Source organism: Leptonotus elevatus, chromosome 20 (assembly GCF_054856555.1).
Source record: "Leptonotus elevatus isolate MCC_2025b chromosome 20, RoL_Lele_1.0, whole genome shotgun sequence".
NCBI lineage: Eukaryota > Metazoa > Chordata > Actinopteri > Syngnathiformes > Syngnathidae > Leptonotus > Leptonotus elevatus.
In genome coordinates, this window is record NC_141258.1 from 2,136,168 (window position 1) to 2,153,759 (window position 17,592).

At 43.0% G+C, this 17,592-nt stretch overlaps 1 protein-coding gene and 1 long non-coding RNA gene across 3 annotated transcripts in view; one reads left to right on the forward strand and one right to left on the reverse strand.

The window, feature by feature from the left end:
• The window catches only part of adam12a (ADAM metallopeptidase domain 12a), a 42,460-nt gene extending 25,004 nt beyond the window's left edge, over positions 1–17,456 (reverse strand). Inside the window, exons 1-3 of the mRNA XM_086064811.1 lie at positions 17,034–17,456; positions 9,320–9,432; positions 7,544–7,617 (exon numbers count right to left, since the gene is read on the reverse strand). Coding sequence (XP_085920937.1) covers positions 7,544–7,617; positions 9,320–9,432; positions 17,034–17,109 — 263 coding nt within the window. The 5' untranslated portion in view covers positions 17,110–17,456. The remainder of the gene's footprint in view (positions 1–7,543; positions 7,618–9,319; positions 9,433–17,033) is intronic.
• The window catches only part of LOC147156346 (uncharacterized), a 57,482-nt gene that overhangs the window by 25,953 nt on the left and 13,937 nt on the right, over positions 1–17,592 (forward strand). The window contains exon 4 of one of the 2 annotated variants that reach the window (XR_015091767.1): positions 2,892–5,556. This is a non-coding gene — a long non-coding RNA (uncharacterized LOC147156346). Of the gene's footprint in view, positions 1–2,891; positions 5,557–17,592 lie in introns of those variants that run through there. The other variant, XR_015091768.1, reaches the window with a different exon arrangement.

Genomic DNA, 17,592 nt, shown 5'->3' on the forward strand with positions numbered 1-17,592 from the left:
AAGGGTTATCCAGGGGACAGCTCAGAGCTGAGATGCTGCAGGAATACAATTTTGTTGCACGGCAAAAAACAAAAAAAGATGATGACAACATATACTCGCGGAGGTACCGAAGACTGAGCAGTGACTCCGAGGGGATCGAGATTTTTCCGTCTTTGCAATGACATCCCGCTTTTAACGACCCTTTTCCGTCCATTTTGAAAACTCAAAACGTATTTTTAATTTTTGGCTTTCAACCAACGTATAAATAAATGTTTTAATACTTTGTTCTTCACTCCCAAAAACGTATTTATAATTATTTTTTTTTAAGTATTTTTAAAAAATGCTAAAGCATATAGAAGGCTTTGATGCAACTTCTGACACGAAGAGGTCCCTTATAGCAATGGTAGTTATTACAAAAAAAGGCCAGCAGGTGGCAGCAGAGTATAAGAGATCAACCAGGGCCATGTTGCAACAAACTCTTTTTGACAGTGTTTTTAACACTCAATGTGAATAATGATGAAACTTAGCTATATCCTAATGCTAATTGCTGCAAAACAGAAACAAATACAAATATATTTTTTTTTTCCTGATGAAAGAAGAGACTCTAATCTTTCTTTTGTTAGGCTCCATGTTTTATAGCAATAGAACACAATATTCTGCGGGCCTTGCAAAATCAATCAAAATCCGAGTAAAACAGCCGGGAGCGAAGGAGGTTGCTTCTGGGAAAATGGCTGCCGAGTGAATGAGTTAAGCTGTCGTAACCATGACAGAAAGACCAGAAACATTGTTGGAAAGTTTTCTTCCGTCTTCACTCCCACCCCGAGGAAAGATTTATACAATTAAAGATGACATGCGTATAAACTCTTCCTCCCTTCATGTCTCTCACGCAGACGTCCTCCCTTTTTTTTTTTTTTTTGAGCTTAACATCACATTGTCATGTATCGGTTTGAGCTCGCGTGCACGCTGACCAGCTGGCGTTCTGACAGAAATCTGGACAATGTGCAGAAAAAGCCTCGGAGGAAGAGAAAAGAAACGAGGAAATCCGAGCGAGAGCAGAACGCGGCGAGTCCGATTCATTAGGGAAAACATTAGTCCGACTGTAAATCTTCGTCGGCGTCCATTAAATTGGATTTTGCTGACAAAGGAGCGTCGTGAAACCACGCCGAGTTCAATCGGCTCTCAACGTCGCATCGACCTCATCCATCATTTGCAGGCCCGTTAATCGAATGTAAAAATTTTTTTACAAAATGCAAACATCACTCCAAGAGCCAAATGTCAGATGTTGGCTTCGCTGAGTTGACCGGGACACGAACGGGAAAGTTTTGCCGCAAAGTGCCCCGCCGTTCGTCTATTCTTGGAGAGAATTAAGTGTTCTTCCAAGGGATGGACACTTCATATTCATATTTTAAAACCGCTTTGGACTGAAACAAATTCAACCCCGAGCGCCTTTGGAAATGTATTCATTATTAAGTGGGACTAATCATTCATTCATGATCAAGTCTTAATACTGCCACGTTTCTCTCACATACTGAAAAAGGCTCAGATGGTGGTTTGGATTAATCAATTTATTAGTCAAGTCCGTAACCCTAACGACTTATTCCGCTAGATTCTCGTTGTCGTGTTTCTGGCGCTCTTCAGTCGTTTGCGGTTTGCTGTTATGCAAAAAAAAGTCACTGAATTTCTCAGAGCCGGTCAGCGACATTTCAAGCCGACCGAATTACTGCCTCCTCCTCCGCTCAAATGCTCTCCGTCACTTGAACCAAGACCGTGTAACCGTTTGCGACCTTATCTCCGTGGGGTCCCTGCACTCCCGAAGCCTCTTCATCAACGCCTGGCAGGCCCTATTGTGGCCAGGCGGCCCCATCCGCTCCTCCGGCGCGAGGTGCGAGTGAAGAGAAGGTCAACCGGATAGCGAGACGGGCAAACCACTTTGCACCACTCGTGGTTTTTTTCTATGACTCAGAAAGGAAGGACTGAATTGAATTGCAGTGATCCCTCGCCGTCGGGGTGGGGGTGGGGGGGGGGGGGGTTATGGTGTCACGTTTCGGTTCTGTGGGGTTGGGTTTTTGTTTGATTTTGGGGTCTTCATGTTCTTTGTTGTCGGAGTGTTCGTGTTTTGTTTTGTGTTCCTAGTCTTTTCCCCTCGTCTCGTTATGTGTAATCACGTCCACCTGTGTGTGTCTTCGCTGTCCCAGGTGTGTCTCATTAGTGTTGGTGTATTTAGTCTGTTGTGTTTGTCCAGCCGGTGTGGGTTCGTTGCCTATGTTATGTGTGGAAGTTCGAGCGGCAAGTCTTCGCCGCAGCCAAGTCGTCTTCGCCGCAGCCAAGTCGTCTTCGCCGCAGCCAAGTCGTCTTCGCCGCAGCCAAGTCGTCTTCGCCGCAGCCAAGTCATCCTCAGTCACAGCCAAGTCAAATCACTCCACAGCAAGTCAAGGCAAATCAGGTCCTGTCACGTTCCGTCCCAGTCATGGCGACCAGTCCAGTCACGTCCCGTCCAGTCATGGGTTCCTGCTCATTGTTTTCCCTATGGCTCATTGCACTTGGTTCCTGTTTCGCTGCCTTATTCTCTTGCATTTGGGTCCGCCATCCCTCAACCAACCAGTTCCGCCCTGACATAGGGACCGGCCTAAAAAACAAATCGTAAAATTTGCACATAATTAACGACCTCCACCTCCAAAATGTTTACAATTGCTGATATTTCAATAGTTAAATATCGGAAAATTGTGGGGACACTGGTATGTATATTGTCGTAAAAAGAACAATTACTACTTTCCTATTAGCCACTTTCCTATTACCATGCATCGATACAATTTGAAATAGTGTTTTATGTAATTGTCTATCTACTTGTATTTTTATATATTATTCCTGGCAAACAAGTCCAGAAAAGTTTTTTTTGTGGGGTTTTTTTTTAGGACTTCTGAAGCCAAGCATGAAGTTGGGCGGAACCCAACGACAGACCAAACAGCAGCGCTGGAAGTATCTTTTGATTCATCAGCTTTCCGGCAGCCGCCACTCCAAAAACCAAGGCCTCGCCTAATTAATCGGGGACGGAGCGCCACAGAGTCCACCTTGTTAAGTAAGCGCCGCTCTGAGCATCAAAATAATTGGAATTTCTGAAAAGCTCATTCAAAAGAGTGCCTTGCCCCTGCAAAAAAAAAAAAAAAAAAAAAAAACCTTTTGAAGGAAGTAGTTGAAAGGAAGAGACAGAATATCGCAGGCTTACGGTTCATTCGTCAGCATAACATCTTTATTAACGACACAGGCAAGGATTGAAGTCACTTTTTAAAATTCCTCACCTCCATACAGGTATGAAAATAAAGTGAGCTGCTTTGTAAATAAACAAACCCTAAAATAAAAGCCAAACTTAAGGGACTGAAAATAGTAAAAATCTGCAAATAAATGAAGCCCCTTCAAACGGGCTTGTAATTACGTGTAGGCGCCACCAGATGGCGGCAAAGCAATAAAACAAAGATGATCATAAAGCATCAACATTTCTAGCATGTACACAATCATCAAATTATTCAACACAAACAAACCAACTTCACATGAGGCTCATCCATAGTATTAGCTAGCATGCTAGCCTAAGAAACACGCTAATGTGACATCAATCACGGGAAAACAAATGGCAAGATTCCACAAGATGGTGCCGCGATGCAAGGCGATACAAAGCGATACAACGCAACGCTGCCATTGGCCAGCCTTGAAAGCGATCCCGAGTTCATGCAGGCAAAAGGGCGGATGAAACGTCCCCTTATCGGACAGCAACCCAAAGACAAAAAACAGATGGCCGGGCCCCCTTCGAGGCTCGTTAAGTAGGCCAGAGCATCCTCGGCCGCCCCGACGAGCGGCCCGCACCCTCCACCCCCGCCGGCCGGCCCCTGAGCGGCGATCTGGCAGCGCGCTACAAAAGCAAACAAGGCGGCGGAACACGGAACACGCCGCCTGAAGGTCCGCGGCTTGGGCCGAGACGAGGCACGGCCCCCCCCCCCCGACGCTTCGTGCTCAGCAACTGGAAGCCATTTGAGAAAACATGACCTCCACCAAGGCCAAACAATAAAGCCGTAATGTTCATGGAGAGGGGAATACTAGGCGAGGGAAACTTGCCGGCCTATTTGGACTTCTGAATAGTGGCGTAGTGGTTCCAACACTGTCCTCCGGGGGGCAGTAATGTGCAATCCAACGATGCGTTTACCGGACACAATATAATTGTGTGGAATTATTTTTTGAAAATATTGAAAAATAACTACAAAATGCATAATAAATAAAAACATTTGATCTGATAAGAATATAAAATATGTACATATCCCAAAAAAATTGTCAATGCAAATTACTCAAATATAAAATACTGTGTATATATTTGGGGGAGACTAATTTAGTTTCCATTCATTTCTATGATGATATCCCAAAACGGCCCTGTATCTCTATACGGCGAGTCAATGGCGGACGTTTCCGGCAAGCTCCGTAGCGACAAATCTTCCAAATCATCCTCATCATGGCATTGTTATTCTGCCGGAAACGTTTGGGGAAAGAAAGCCCAGAACACGCCGCCCACGCCTTCTGTCGCGTTTGCGCGCCGCATATTTCTGCATATATTGCGCATGTTTGCCATTAAGCAAGCGTAGAAATGCTCCTCGGGGTCGCGGGACCGCACATTCAGCTCCGAGGGAAAACGGGGAGCAGAACCAGGGAAGCGAAATTGAAACAATCAGTTGAACGCATGAAATTGGATGACGAGTGCCTCGAGTGCTTTCAAATGGTGTTACGTAAGAGACGGGCCCACTTTGGTGCTTTTATTTTTAATGCCGACGGGTCATACGTCATTTTCACTTATTTTTATTGTCATTAATTGTTTCATACAATATACATCTATACAAATTGTCACATTTTTACTCAGTTTTGCATGTTTTTTGTACAATAAATTAACAATCATTTAATGAGAAACTAATTACAAGATACAATTGTAGAATATGCAAATGTACTTATTTTAATAATCAGACGTTTGCATTTTTTCGGTTATTTATAATAAATGTACTTCTAATTAACCATTATTTTTTTTTATCATTAATTTTTTTTTTTTTTTTTATTATTTACAATACATTACTTACTGGGATGAATGGCAAAAAATCTTAACAAATACAATTTTAATTCAATTTTTACTAACCAGTTTTAGGGAAAAGCAGCTCATCTAATGCAAAACCAACAATTCATTAACCAATTATTTCATGAGATAAATTAAGAAAAATAAAAACTATTTTCTTTTTTATTTTATTATGTCTAGTTAAATGCATATTTAAAATAATTCATTAAAAACATTATTTAAAGGGATAGATGAATAAAAATATCTTACATAAATACTTTTTAATTCAACCAGAAAATCAGCGCATTTAATGGAACGAATATTACAGGATTTTGAGATCAATGAATTCAAATAAACAAAAATTTTAATGATTCAATAATTCATTCTCATGTTGTATTTAATTATTTACATTGCATTTAATTAGCCAATTATGTAATAATACCCCCCCAAAAAAAAATCTATCAATGAAACCTTCAGTCAGCCATCCTTTCTCGCCTGTCTGTTTTTTTGGGGGCACTTTGCACAGGTTGACGCGATCGCTCCGGGCGGCGCGCGCCCTTTTCGCCCCTCCCCAAACCCTCAGCCTCCATCCGTCTTAATGTCAAGGGGCAGACGGCTGGCAGACACTTTCCAAATGTCATGAAACAAATGCCGTCTCCTGACAAGCAAACCTGCAATGTTGCCTTCCTGCGCAACATGTTAGCCCGAGAACCTCTCAGCTCGCCTTACAATATGGCACAAACTGGTGGAATGGAGTGAGGTTCCCTAAGATGGAGAAATTAGCATGCAAATAAAGCAGCATTCCTTGAAATGAAATGTAAAATATGTCTATACTGGATTGAAATATTTCATATGCTTCCAACAAAAGTGAATGAGGGTCCCATGCTGGTAAATTTAGCGCGTCAACACATTTGCATCCTTTAAAGATTTTTTTTAATACAGTCATTCAAAACTGCAATAATTGATATTAATCAAAGAGAAATTGGTATAAAGTAAATGGAGTGAGGTTCCCTAGATTGGCATAGTTGGCGCGTCAACACATCTGCATCCCTAAAATATATATTTTAATAGTCATTCAAAACTGCAATAATTTGCATTATTCCAAAATAAATTGGTATGAAGTGAATGGAGTGAGGTTCCCATGCTGGTAAATTTAGCGCGTTAACACTTTTGCGTCCCTAAAATATATTTTTTTAATACAGTCATTCAAAACTGCAATAATTGACATTATTCCAAAAGAAAATGGTGTAAAGTGAATGGAGTGAGGTTCCCAGACTGGCAAAGTTAGCGCGTTAATATATGCAGCCCGACAAAGATTATTTTGAACTATTGTCTGTGCGACACAGGTACGAAATGAATGAGCTATATGAGGTTGCAAAGGTTTTGAGCTCAGGGAGCCTCGCTCCTTTTCACTGATGCATTGAAGTGCTAACTTCCCGTTTATTTCTGTTAGTTCCCATAAATTCTTAGTTATTTCAATAAACTCTCAATGCTTCCCATTGAAAGTTTCCTGGAATTCTGCAACCACAGACCCCCCCCCTCCCAAAAAAAAATCACGTATTTTCCCAAAATTACTTTCTTCTGCCTTCTCATTGGCTAAAACAGCAAATTGGTGTGTGTGTGTGGGGGGGGGTTATTTCTGTTTCTTCCACGAGCCCCAGTGCGAACCTGCTGCGCCGACATTATTATGCGCTGGTCTGGTGCGCTGGCAGCTCGGCTCTGCGCCGCTGATCAACTCCAGATGTCCAAACACAGACAACATAAGCAGCTGGGGGGGGGGGGTGAAAAAGATTTGAACGAAAGCCGCAGACTTGTTTTCTCGTGGCTTTGCTTCGGAGAAAACGCTTAGGGAGTCGCGCGGCGCAGCCCTCAGCCGTCAACTCCTGCTTGGTAGCGAAAAAAGGGGATGCGGTGCTAACTTTGCCAGGATATAAGGGAACCACACTCCATCCCCTTCACAGCAGTTGGAGCTCTGGAAGCTCTGGAAATCGACCAAAATGGCGACTTCAATCAAAAATGGTTGACTTTGTATTAGGGCTGTGCAATTAATCGGAATTCAATTACAATTTTAATTATTACACTCCACAATTACAAAATCGGCATGATCGTAAACAAAATAAAGGATTATTTTAAATTCATATATTTGCAACTTATTTTTAAAATTTAAAAGGTCTAAATTTTGTTTGGCCCAAAAGGAACTTATTGGTCTTAATATTTTTTACATGTTTAAACATTTTCCTGTTTGGTCGATCTCTTATACTCTGCCGCCACCTGCTGGCCGTTTTTATAATAACTACTATTGCTTTAAGCGACCTCTTCAGGTCAGAGGCTGCATCAAAGCCTTCTGTATGCTCTTGCATAATTAAAAAAAAAAAAAAAGCAATATTCATAATCGAGCAGCCCGACTTTGTATTCCATTCCGGTCATGCGTCCTTTTACAGGAGACACGTTCACTCAATTTCGTGATCGCTGGAGTGAGCAACTTACTCGTTTTTGTGCAGCGTCAAAAGCAGTCGTTGACCTTTGGCCTCAACCAGCAGCTTCAGCGACGTCGGGTGATTCTGCGGAGCAACACCAAGTGCGATTAGTTGGCGAAAGGAAGGTGGGGGGGGGGGGGATTTGAATTTTATGTATGCTACGTGTCTCAAGTAGTCGTGCAGCGGATCATCATTGATCCGTGGTCGTTTTGGATACGCGGATTGATTGATGGGGGGGGGTCAAAGTGCGCATTCACAGTCGATACCATTCTGACATGTCGCGGAAGCTGAAACCTACTCAACGTAACACGCTTAGCCTTACTTCAAAATAAAGTTGACCAAATGCAGTAATACATTGACGGCAATGCAAATAGCCTTTTACTTTGAAGTTCGCCCACGTCGCGGCGTGATGGCTAGCTTGACTTCCCTTTTGAAACGTTTCTTTATCGTAGTTGATTGACATTGTCGTTGCGACCAACATCAACACAACTCCTGTCCGATCGCTCATTTAGGACGCTAAGAAAGCGCTAATTAATTACGCCGTTATTGTATGATACGGCGGAAGTCTCCGGCGGACGTGGCTAGCCGCTACCTGTTAGCATGACCAATGCGTGTCTGGCTCATATTGCACTTAAAAGTTGTGTTCCTAAATCCTACACGGCGTCACGTATTATCGCCAATTTGGCCATCGGGGAGATGGAGATCTTTTCTCGATAGTCTTTGATTTGGGGGATGTTGTTTCGCTCCCCTGAAAATAAACAAACGAGACCATCCGTTTGCTGCCAACGAGGTGAACGGGGAGTGCTCATTTGAAAAAATCTCGCCACAGACGCGGAGCTTGTGCAAGGATTCTGTCTGGAATCTCCAGCTTCCACTTCCACTTGACGACACTGGACTCTGGCGCAATGGAAAGTGTGGGGGTGGGGGGGGGGCGCGATAAGGGGGGTGATGGATGACTTAACCCAGAGCACTTCTTCTTGTCGCAGCTGACCGGGAATGAACCGCACATGCTGGCGCTGATAGCAGACAACGCCACGCTGAGTGCATGTGTGTGTGTTTGTGTGTGTGTGCGTGCGTGCGTGACGATGATGCACGACTTGCTGCTGCTTCGTTTAAAAAAAAAAAAGCGGCTCAGTGATACCAAAGGAGGCCACACAGAGCATACAAACTTTCTCCCACTTCTGACACCATTTGGAACGTTTATGTAAAGTTGATCGAAACCCATTCCATAAATATCCCAATTTTGACGTCAAAATTTTGCAGTAATAAATTTAATAATAATCCAATAAAATCCAAATAAATTAATTTATTACATAAATAAATATACTATTTATTAATTCATAAATTATTTTTAATAAATACCAGTAAATTAATTAAAAACAAAAATATTTGTGGAGACTGGTCAAGTTGTATTTTCCAATTTTAAAAATGTGCACAATTTCACAAGTGACTTCATGTTAAAGATGAGTTAGCTCTTAATATGAAAAGAAAAATGCAGAGCTGTCGCCAATGTCTTACAAATGCAATTATGCCATCTAGTGGCAGAAAATGACAACACAAATCAATATCACACATCAATTTTATGAATTATTATGAAATAAATAAATAAATAATCACTTTTATGTTAAGAGTATGAAAACTTAAAAACTATTTTATTGTACATTTAGAACAGATATAAAATGTATGATTAATCGTCTATTGAAGTCAGTCATGTGATTGATTACGATAAAAAAGATGTAATGGCCTGACACTCTACTTGTGTATATATGGACATTTTTTGCCTCACCTGAGTTTGGAGCAGGTGCATTGGTTTCCAGTCTTGTCCAACGAGCTGAAGCGGTATTGTCGTCCCGTAGTGTTTCTGCTTGGCCGTTGGTCTGTGTTGAGCAGCCCGACCCCCTGCAAGAAAGAAAACTGATGAAGAAGAGGGTGCTGCTTTCAAAAACAAAAAAAGAAGAAGAAGGGAAGATTGCATGCATACCGGGGGTCTCAAACCTGCGGCCCGGAGGCCTTTTGTGGCCCGCGGGTTGATATTTAGTTTTGGTTTTTAATCACTTTTGGGCTACCAACAGCTCGGGCTCGGGTTAGCTATTAGCGAAATATCGTTCTGAAGTGATACCAAATGGAAGGCAAAGAAATGCCGTATTTTTCAAAAACTGCCATGAAAAGAAAGGCTGGCAACGAGAACGGACAATTAAAAAAAAAAAAACAGGGAAAAAAAATAGTTGGGGGGGGGGGGTGAAATACCTGATGCCGCCCAGATGCTGTCTCCATGAATTGAGTTTGAAACTCCTGGTGTTATACAAGTAGATATGCAAACTGATGTTGAAAGTTTGACGAAAATTGGTCTGGCTGACTTTGACCTTGAGTCTGATTTCATTCTCTATCTCTCGGGTTCTTTGCTACGGCTTACAGAAGTGGTAGAATATCAGCAGAGGTGGCAAATCCAGGTCCAGAAAGTAAAAAACCCTGCCACAGTTTGGCTTTAGCCCCTAGCTAGCTAGCGCCCTGGCTAGCTCCCGTGGTGCTCGTTTACCTGCTAGGGAGCTAGCGAGCTCGGGGCTAAAGCTAGCTAGCCAGCTCCCTCGCTAGCTCCCGTGGTGCTCGTTTACCTGCTAGGGAGCTAGCTAACTAGAGGCTAAAGCCAAACTGTGGCAGGGTTTTTCCCGTACCGACCTAGCTAGCTAGCTAGCTAGGGGCTAAAGCCAAACTGGACCTGGATTTGCCACCTCTTATACCACTTATAAAACACTGACTGCACTACCTATGTTACAAAAGGGTGTCGCCAAGTCTCAATAATTTAAAACCACTTGAAATAACGCCACTGTAACTTTAGAAACACTTTGGATCGGTACTCTGGACCTAAATGATGTCCGAATTGGGACGGCCAAAGAATGTGGCTCTTGGTGGACGTTACAGCGTCCAGGCTTTGCGACCAAATAGAGCTGAGTTCAAATTGGGTAGATTGGTCAGTCGGTCGGTAGGCAGGTTGATATGGATGGATAGAACGACGGGATGACGGATGGACGGAGCTACACAGGTAGACGTGATAGTGGACTGGCGGACGGACAGAAGGATTTTTTTTGTTTGGTTCTCTCTCTGCGTGTCTCTCTCTTTCGATGTGTGTACCGGGACGGCTCTTACAAAGGCTCAAATTCGTCGTCGGCGAATGTGATTGACAAACGTCCTACTTAGAAGACAGACGTACGCAGACTAGAGTCTGACACGGGAAAGCCAAAAGAGAAGTCCAAAGTGGTAATCGGCCTCTCGCCGTTTCCTGAACTTGCAAACGCGTCGGCGCTGTTTGTTACCGCGCAAACGCACCAAATTATGCCATCTAGTGGCAGAAAAATGAAAACACAAATCAATATCACACATCAATTTTATGAATTATTATGAAAGTACTGTATCAATATCAAAAAACGCACCAAATTGACCGTTTGCTCGCCCTCGTCTTCCAAGTATAACATTCTGTCAAAACAGCGGGGGTGGGGGGGGGGGGTTGATTTGGCGCTTCCGCGACAGCCGGCGGGACTTTTGACGTGTGACTTGGCTCGGCTCTCTTGATGTATTTGACGGGATTTATCCTCAGCTGACAAGTTTGAGAGGAGAACGGGAACAACCCATCTTTTTCCAACTTTCGCAGAAGATTCAAGCCAGTAAGGCGACTTTGAAGGAACACGCTCCAACATTTAGACGATCACTGCTGGGCCCACGTGGCAATGAATGATAAGGTCGCTCGTCCGATGAGACGATTTACCAAATGTAAAAACGAAAAAAACATGGACTTTTAAACGACATCCGCAACATCTGAATCAGTTCTCTGTCTTCTCAAACGGTCTGTGATGTCACACAACTGGACTTTCAGCATGCTTGGTTGCTAGGGAGATCTGTTGGCTACTTTTCAGGGCAGCGTATCAATTCTAATTTCATCCGTCGATTTGATTTCGATTCACAAGAGTTCCGTTCAATTTGGATTTTTTTTCTGATTCAATTCAATTTTCCTCACTTCAATCCAATATCGGTTAATTATGGAACATCAATTCTTTCCTTACTCATCCACTCCACAGCCCTTTTTCACTGAAGCGACCCCCTTCGCTCCCAGCTGTTTTACTGGATTTGGACTGATTTTGCAAGTCCCACAGAATATTCTGTTCTATTGCTATAAAAACATCTTTCATCAGAAAAAAAAGTATATTTGTATCTGTTTCCGTTTTGCAGCAATTAGCATTAGCATATAGCTAAGTTTCACCATTATTCACAAAAACACTAGAGAAAAAAGTATTTTTGCAACATGGCCCTGGTTGATCTCTTATACTCTTCTGCCACTTGCTGGCCATTTTTTGTAACAGCTAAGATTGCTTTAAGATACCTCTTTAGGTTAGAAGCTGCATCAAAGCCTACTGTATGCTCTAACATTTAAAAAACAACCAAAAAACGAGGACCCCCCCCCCCCCCCTAAGAACTTTTAGTGCGGTCGATTGAGACTGTAGTTCTCCTTCTCCTATTACCAAGAATCATGTTTATTGTAATGAGATCTGATCTAAATGGTTTAAGGCAAATCGAGTCAAGGGTCCAACCGGTCTGCCGTCATTTTTTTTCTCACCCGCTAATAAGCCACAGCTCTGCGGGGTTGACACCCCCCCCCCCCCTCCCCTCCCCATTTTCGGTCTCCCATGAACTCACCCTGCTTAATTGCTGAGTCCGCGTATTATCCAGCATTAATAACCCCCCAGCTGAGCTTTGTTCAGCGCAGAAAAAAACACCTCTCGCTCTCTCTGGAGCTCATCACGGTGGCTCACCCTTCCCGAGCTCGGACCCAGCGGGGGGGGGGGGGGGGGGGCATCATTAGTTGGTGGAATAGCGCATGGTCTCATCTGGGGATGACGAGCTCACGGCTAAACTCAAGGGAGGACAGGATCCCGTAAGGGGGGGAAGACCAGTCCTGTAAAATTCCTGAGGTTTGGCGTGGCAAAAATGGTCAAGTGTGTTCATTTGTTTTGCCGCAAAAAAAATTAATCGAAGAGGAAAACCCCAGGTCTTATTTACACGTTCAATAAAACGAGTGTCCGAATAAAGTCGGGCTCTCCGCACGATAAGCTCCCTTTTATTGCGCCGGTGTACACGCAGTCACCTTGTTCCGTTTTATATTAGCAAAATAAATCAGCGCTAGTTGGTGGACACTTGGTACGTGAGACCGTAGCAACGCAATGCTGCTTTGTGAACGTTCCCTCGGTGAAGGGAAGGTCGCTCCACTCTCGTGATGTTTTTAGAATCAATTCCTTTTTCAATTATTCTAATAGACTCATTGGATTAATTTTCATTTGGCATAATTTTGCCCTGATTACTGTTTGTTCACCAGCAATTGGTGTTTATTTCATACTTTGTATTCGTATAGTGATAAAAAAAAAAAAAGAAAGAAGAAAAAGGCGGGAATTGATGTTGTAGTATGTTAGCGATTAAATTCTGTCATTGTTTTCCAAAGTAAAGACGGATGTTTGCAAATGTCTTATTTTGATCAAACAGAAGATAATCAGTCTTCTTTCGGTTGATATGCTGAAATCAGGGGATTTGGACAATTTTGAATTAAAAAAATGGCTCCAAACGATTACTCGATTATTCACATAGTTGTGGATGAATTTGGTAATCGATTACTCGCCGATGAATCGATTAATTTTGACGGCTCTACTCGACACAGTCGCGTACGTTTCGGCTGAGAGAAACTTTCAAACGTGAGAAACTGGATGGAGGTCGTAGCATCGCTCCACAAAGGACGGTTCGATTTGTCCAACGTTGGAAGCATTCGATTGATCCGATTATGGTTCTGCTCAGTTGGAGAGACGCAATGACTTTTTGGAATGAACTTGTCTCTACTGCAAATGTGCAATTTCTTTCTAAAGATATCTCTCTCTTTTATGAAAGACAATATCTATATATTCAATTGGGTTCAATTTGATACACTCTTATCTTTTATTAACTTAAAAAAAATAATAATAATAATTTTGTGACATCCCTAAGTGGCCTTGTGTTGATTCATTTGATGACTGTCAAGATTATTTCTGCGGAAACTGTTTTACAACAATTCTTCTCATGTCGTTAACAAATCAACCTGTAAAACAATTTCCTGATCTAATATCGCGCGATTGCAAGATACAAGCAACGGCCCGGCGGTGTTTTTTTGGCTCTGCAACGACGGGAGCCTCGCGTACGATAATTCATCACGGCTGGTAAACAAAAAGGGAGGGGGCGGCGGCGAAGGCAATTGCGGTTCATTGTTTTTGCCCGCAAAGGTCGTTTATGAAAGCGGATCATCCATCAAGCTCCTCTTTGAATTAGCATCATTTGTTAGCGCCGCGATACGCTTGTCAATCACGGCGTGCGCTCCACACCGGCGGCTACGGACTCTTGTGGCCTGAATTTCCCCCCTGAGGGATTATAATGAGTCACATAAATGCGTTGGGAGAAGCCATCTATTTTGTTTTTGTGTCCTCGTTAGGACTCACTGGAGTCGAGCCAAGCCCGAGTGATGGCGGGAGGGGGGGGGGGATCGGTCGCCGGTCAATCACGGGGCACCGATAGACAAACGAGCATCGGCACTCGCGTTCAGACCGATGGACAGTTTTTGGATGCCGCCTGCAAACCCGCGGCCGAGATTCAAACCCGAACCTCGGAACAGCAAAGCACGTGCGCTAACCGCGACGACACCGCTGTTGCCAAATGTAATTTTCCCGGATTGGAAAGCGCTCCTCGTTGCGCAATTCATGACGGGGCCGCTTTCAACTCATCACGATGCCCTCATTTCTTCCATATGCCGTTTCTTCCTGGCACGTTTCCTTCTTGTGGATCACAAGTGAAAGCGTGTCCTCCCGTGCACTTATTTGTCTAACAGATTCCTGCTTTTCAAAGACTTTTTTTTTTTTTTACGTATAAATAATCTCAAGATCTTCCAACCATTTTGGTCCCAGATTACCTGTAATTAGGGCTACTTTGCCGACTCGTTTGTTTTTACTTAAAAAAAATACTTTTTTTGTATACGTTTTTTTTTTTTTTTTTTAGATAAGCAAACGTCGACGAGTCATTTCATACCCGTCGACTGGGCGGGGTGCAAGGCGGTAATAAATCTGCAGTTTGTTTGCTGGAACGAAGTGAGCAGGCGAAAAGGCCGTCGGGTGAATTATTGATGGCTATGGAAAAGGTCGCCAGCAGGTGGCAACGCTACGGATTTGTCACAATTGTCGAGCCCAAAAACATGGACGGAAGACGTTTTCAGTCTTTGTCTGATCCCGTGTCGGCCATTCACCGGCCCAAAGAAATTCGCCTTCTTTTGGGAAATGAGCAGCTTTTTGGGTGACTTGTTAATCCCGTAGAACATCACGTCAACACTCCGGCATTTGAAAGAAGCCCAAACACGACGACGACATATAGCTAATTAATTCAAGAAAAGCAACGAGACTATTGAAAAGAGTCTATTAAAATGTGGCATTGAAGTCAAATTTGGTTTTAGCATTGTGGTAGTCCTCGGAAGTGACGATGTCATTATTATGTCCTCAATTTACGTCACGAGCGTAGATCAATGAACAAAGATGCTGTTTTTGTGCTCTGGCCAAAGCCATTGTCTAATATAAAAGATGTACTTTGGCGCCATCTGGTGGCATCTCCGTGGCAAGGACTTAAGTTGAACTGAGGGGGGAGACGCTTCATTTCGTCCTTTCTGCGCGCGGCCGTCAGTTACGCGCGCATTTCCGCTACGTTCGTATTTGTAGATAATAAACAACCACTTTCGGCCCGATGAAGTGAAATGGGATCGTTTCCCACGACACTTCGATGTGCTCGGGGAATCGATTGTGGCCAAACTGATTCAAAAAGGGAAAAAAGGCTTGGTAAGGAAATGGAATGCGTTTGAGGGTATGATTATTTCTCCAAGCCATAATCAGGACATTTAAAAGCAGCCTTTTTCTCGACCCCAGCCCCCCCCCGCCTTTTTCTCGACCCCCCGCCTTTTGTTATAATGAAGCCATTCACTGTCGCAGTCGCGGGACGTTGGCACATAATCACCGTTCGGGGAAATGAACGGCCCCGCAGCCAAAAAGTCATCTCGGCCTCAGCGAGAGGTGACGCGAGCGCCGGGCAACCAACACCGCCGCCAAACTCCTCCTCTTCCTCCTCCTCCTCCTCCTTCGCCGTACTTAGCCCGAGCGATGGAGGTCAGACTCTGGATTGGCCAAAAGTTCATGTTAATGCGCTTCAAGTGATGGATTTCATTTACGGCCGGCCTGGACGCCAAGCGCGCGTCTGGCATCCATTAAAAGGGAAACGCTCAAATCGGACAGCCAAGTGAGTGTTGGGGGGGGGGGGGGGCGCCGCCAGCTCGCCACAGCCACAAACTTGAACCGAGACTGGCACGCAGATTGAACTTTGACCTTGTTGGGTGCACTAAAAGCCAAAAGACAAACATTGTGGCAAAAAATGTGTGGTTAGTTGGTTGACTCGTCTGTCAGACAGTTAGTCCACCCGGTTTGACAGTTGGTAAGTTGGTGGTCGTCAGTTCTTATGTGGGTCGGTCACTCGATTGGTCTTTAAGTCAGTCGATCAGTTCACTGGTCAATTTGTGAGTTAGTTAGTGACCATGTTTGTCGATGGGTAAGTCGGGCAGTTGGTCTTTCAGTTGAAAGGTTGGTCAAAAAGTAAGTCAGTCAACTTATAAAATATTGTCCTGACATATAAACATAAATGAATTTCCTAGCACTACTTTCCATTATTTCTTATACAGGTGTAAAAAAAAAAAAAAAAAACAGGTCTTGCTGTGTAAGCACTATTAGATCAAATCAAAAGATATGTAAAAATATTTTGGGGTAAATTACTGTGTATTATATTGCGCAATCATGAATTTAAAAAAAATACACATTTAAACTACTTATTTAAATTATGAAATCACAGTTTTTTTTATATATATATATAATGAAAGCAATGTCATGCATCTTAAGCTTTTATTTAAATTCATAATTTTATTTACTAAACTTAGTGAAATAGTGGTACTTATTTGCAAGTTTAACATTGCAATCAATCATAAATAAAATGATTTATTTATTTCATTTTGTCGTATATTTTTCATGATTAAGCTTACAAATGTCCAAAATAATGTGTATGCATTTGAAAATTAAACATGATTAACAAAATGTATACATACACAATTTTTACATTCAATTAAATCATTGAACTAATTTCTTTCTGGATAAATATATTTTAAGTATCAACAATATTATAAGTTATTATAGAACTTAAAGTTCTTATGAATACAATCTTGCTGTCGCTCACCCAGAAGATGATATTTAAGTCTTTTATGATGTTCCCTCAATCAGTGTTTCCATTTCCATGCACAAAGCTACACGCACGTTGCACGAATATTGGCCGATTTTTAAAAAATATATATATTTATTTATTTAGTTTTTTTTTGCATCGTGAACTCGTGCGTGCACGTCGCATCCGGTCGTACGTCTTACCTCCCGCAGGGTGACGCGCGCTCACGCACAGACACGCCAGAAGTGCCGTCCAAATCGCCAAGTTGCCGCCGGTCATGGCGCTGCCTGCGCGGATCACTGCGGCCGAAGCGTCATCTTCATCATCTTCATCATCATCTTCATCTTCCTCCTCCTCCTCCTCCTCATCAAGCGAGTCAAATGACGTCGTGAAACGTGATCAAGCTGGAAGGGAAATCCCGTGGACGGCGAGACAAGACATCGTTGAGGAGTCCGAAGAAAGAAGGAAAAAAAGAAAAGAAAAAAAGGACGGCGAGTGGAAGGAAGTGGAGACCAAAAATGAGAAATGGGCAGAAGAAAGAAGAAAGAACGAGGAATGAGAAGAAGAAGAAGTGTTTTGTGTCTTGTGTGTGACTGACCATGTGCGAGACGAAGCGTGCAGGGTCATAAAGCCCGCCCGACAGGAAGCCAGTAAGTATGCCTTTCACAATAAGACACGGGTGTTTCAAAACGGGACCAAATATAAGATTTGTTTTCAATTAAATTGCTTACTTATTTAATACATAATAAATCATTTAAGTGA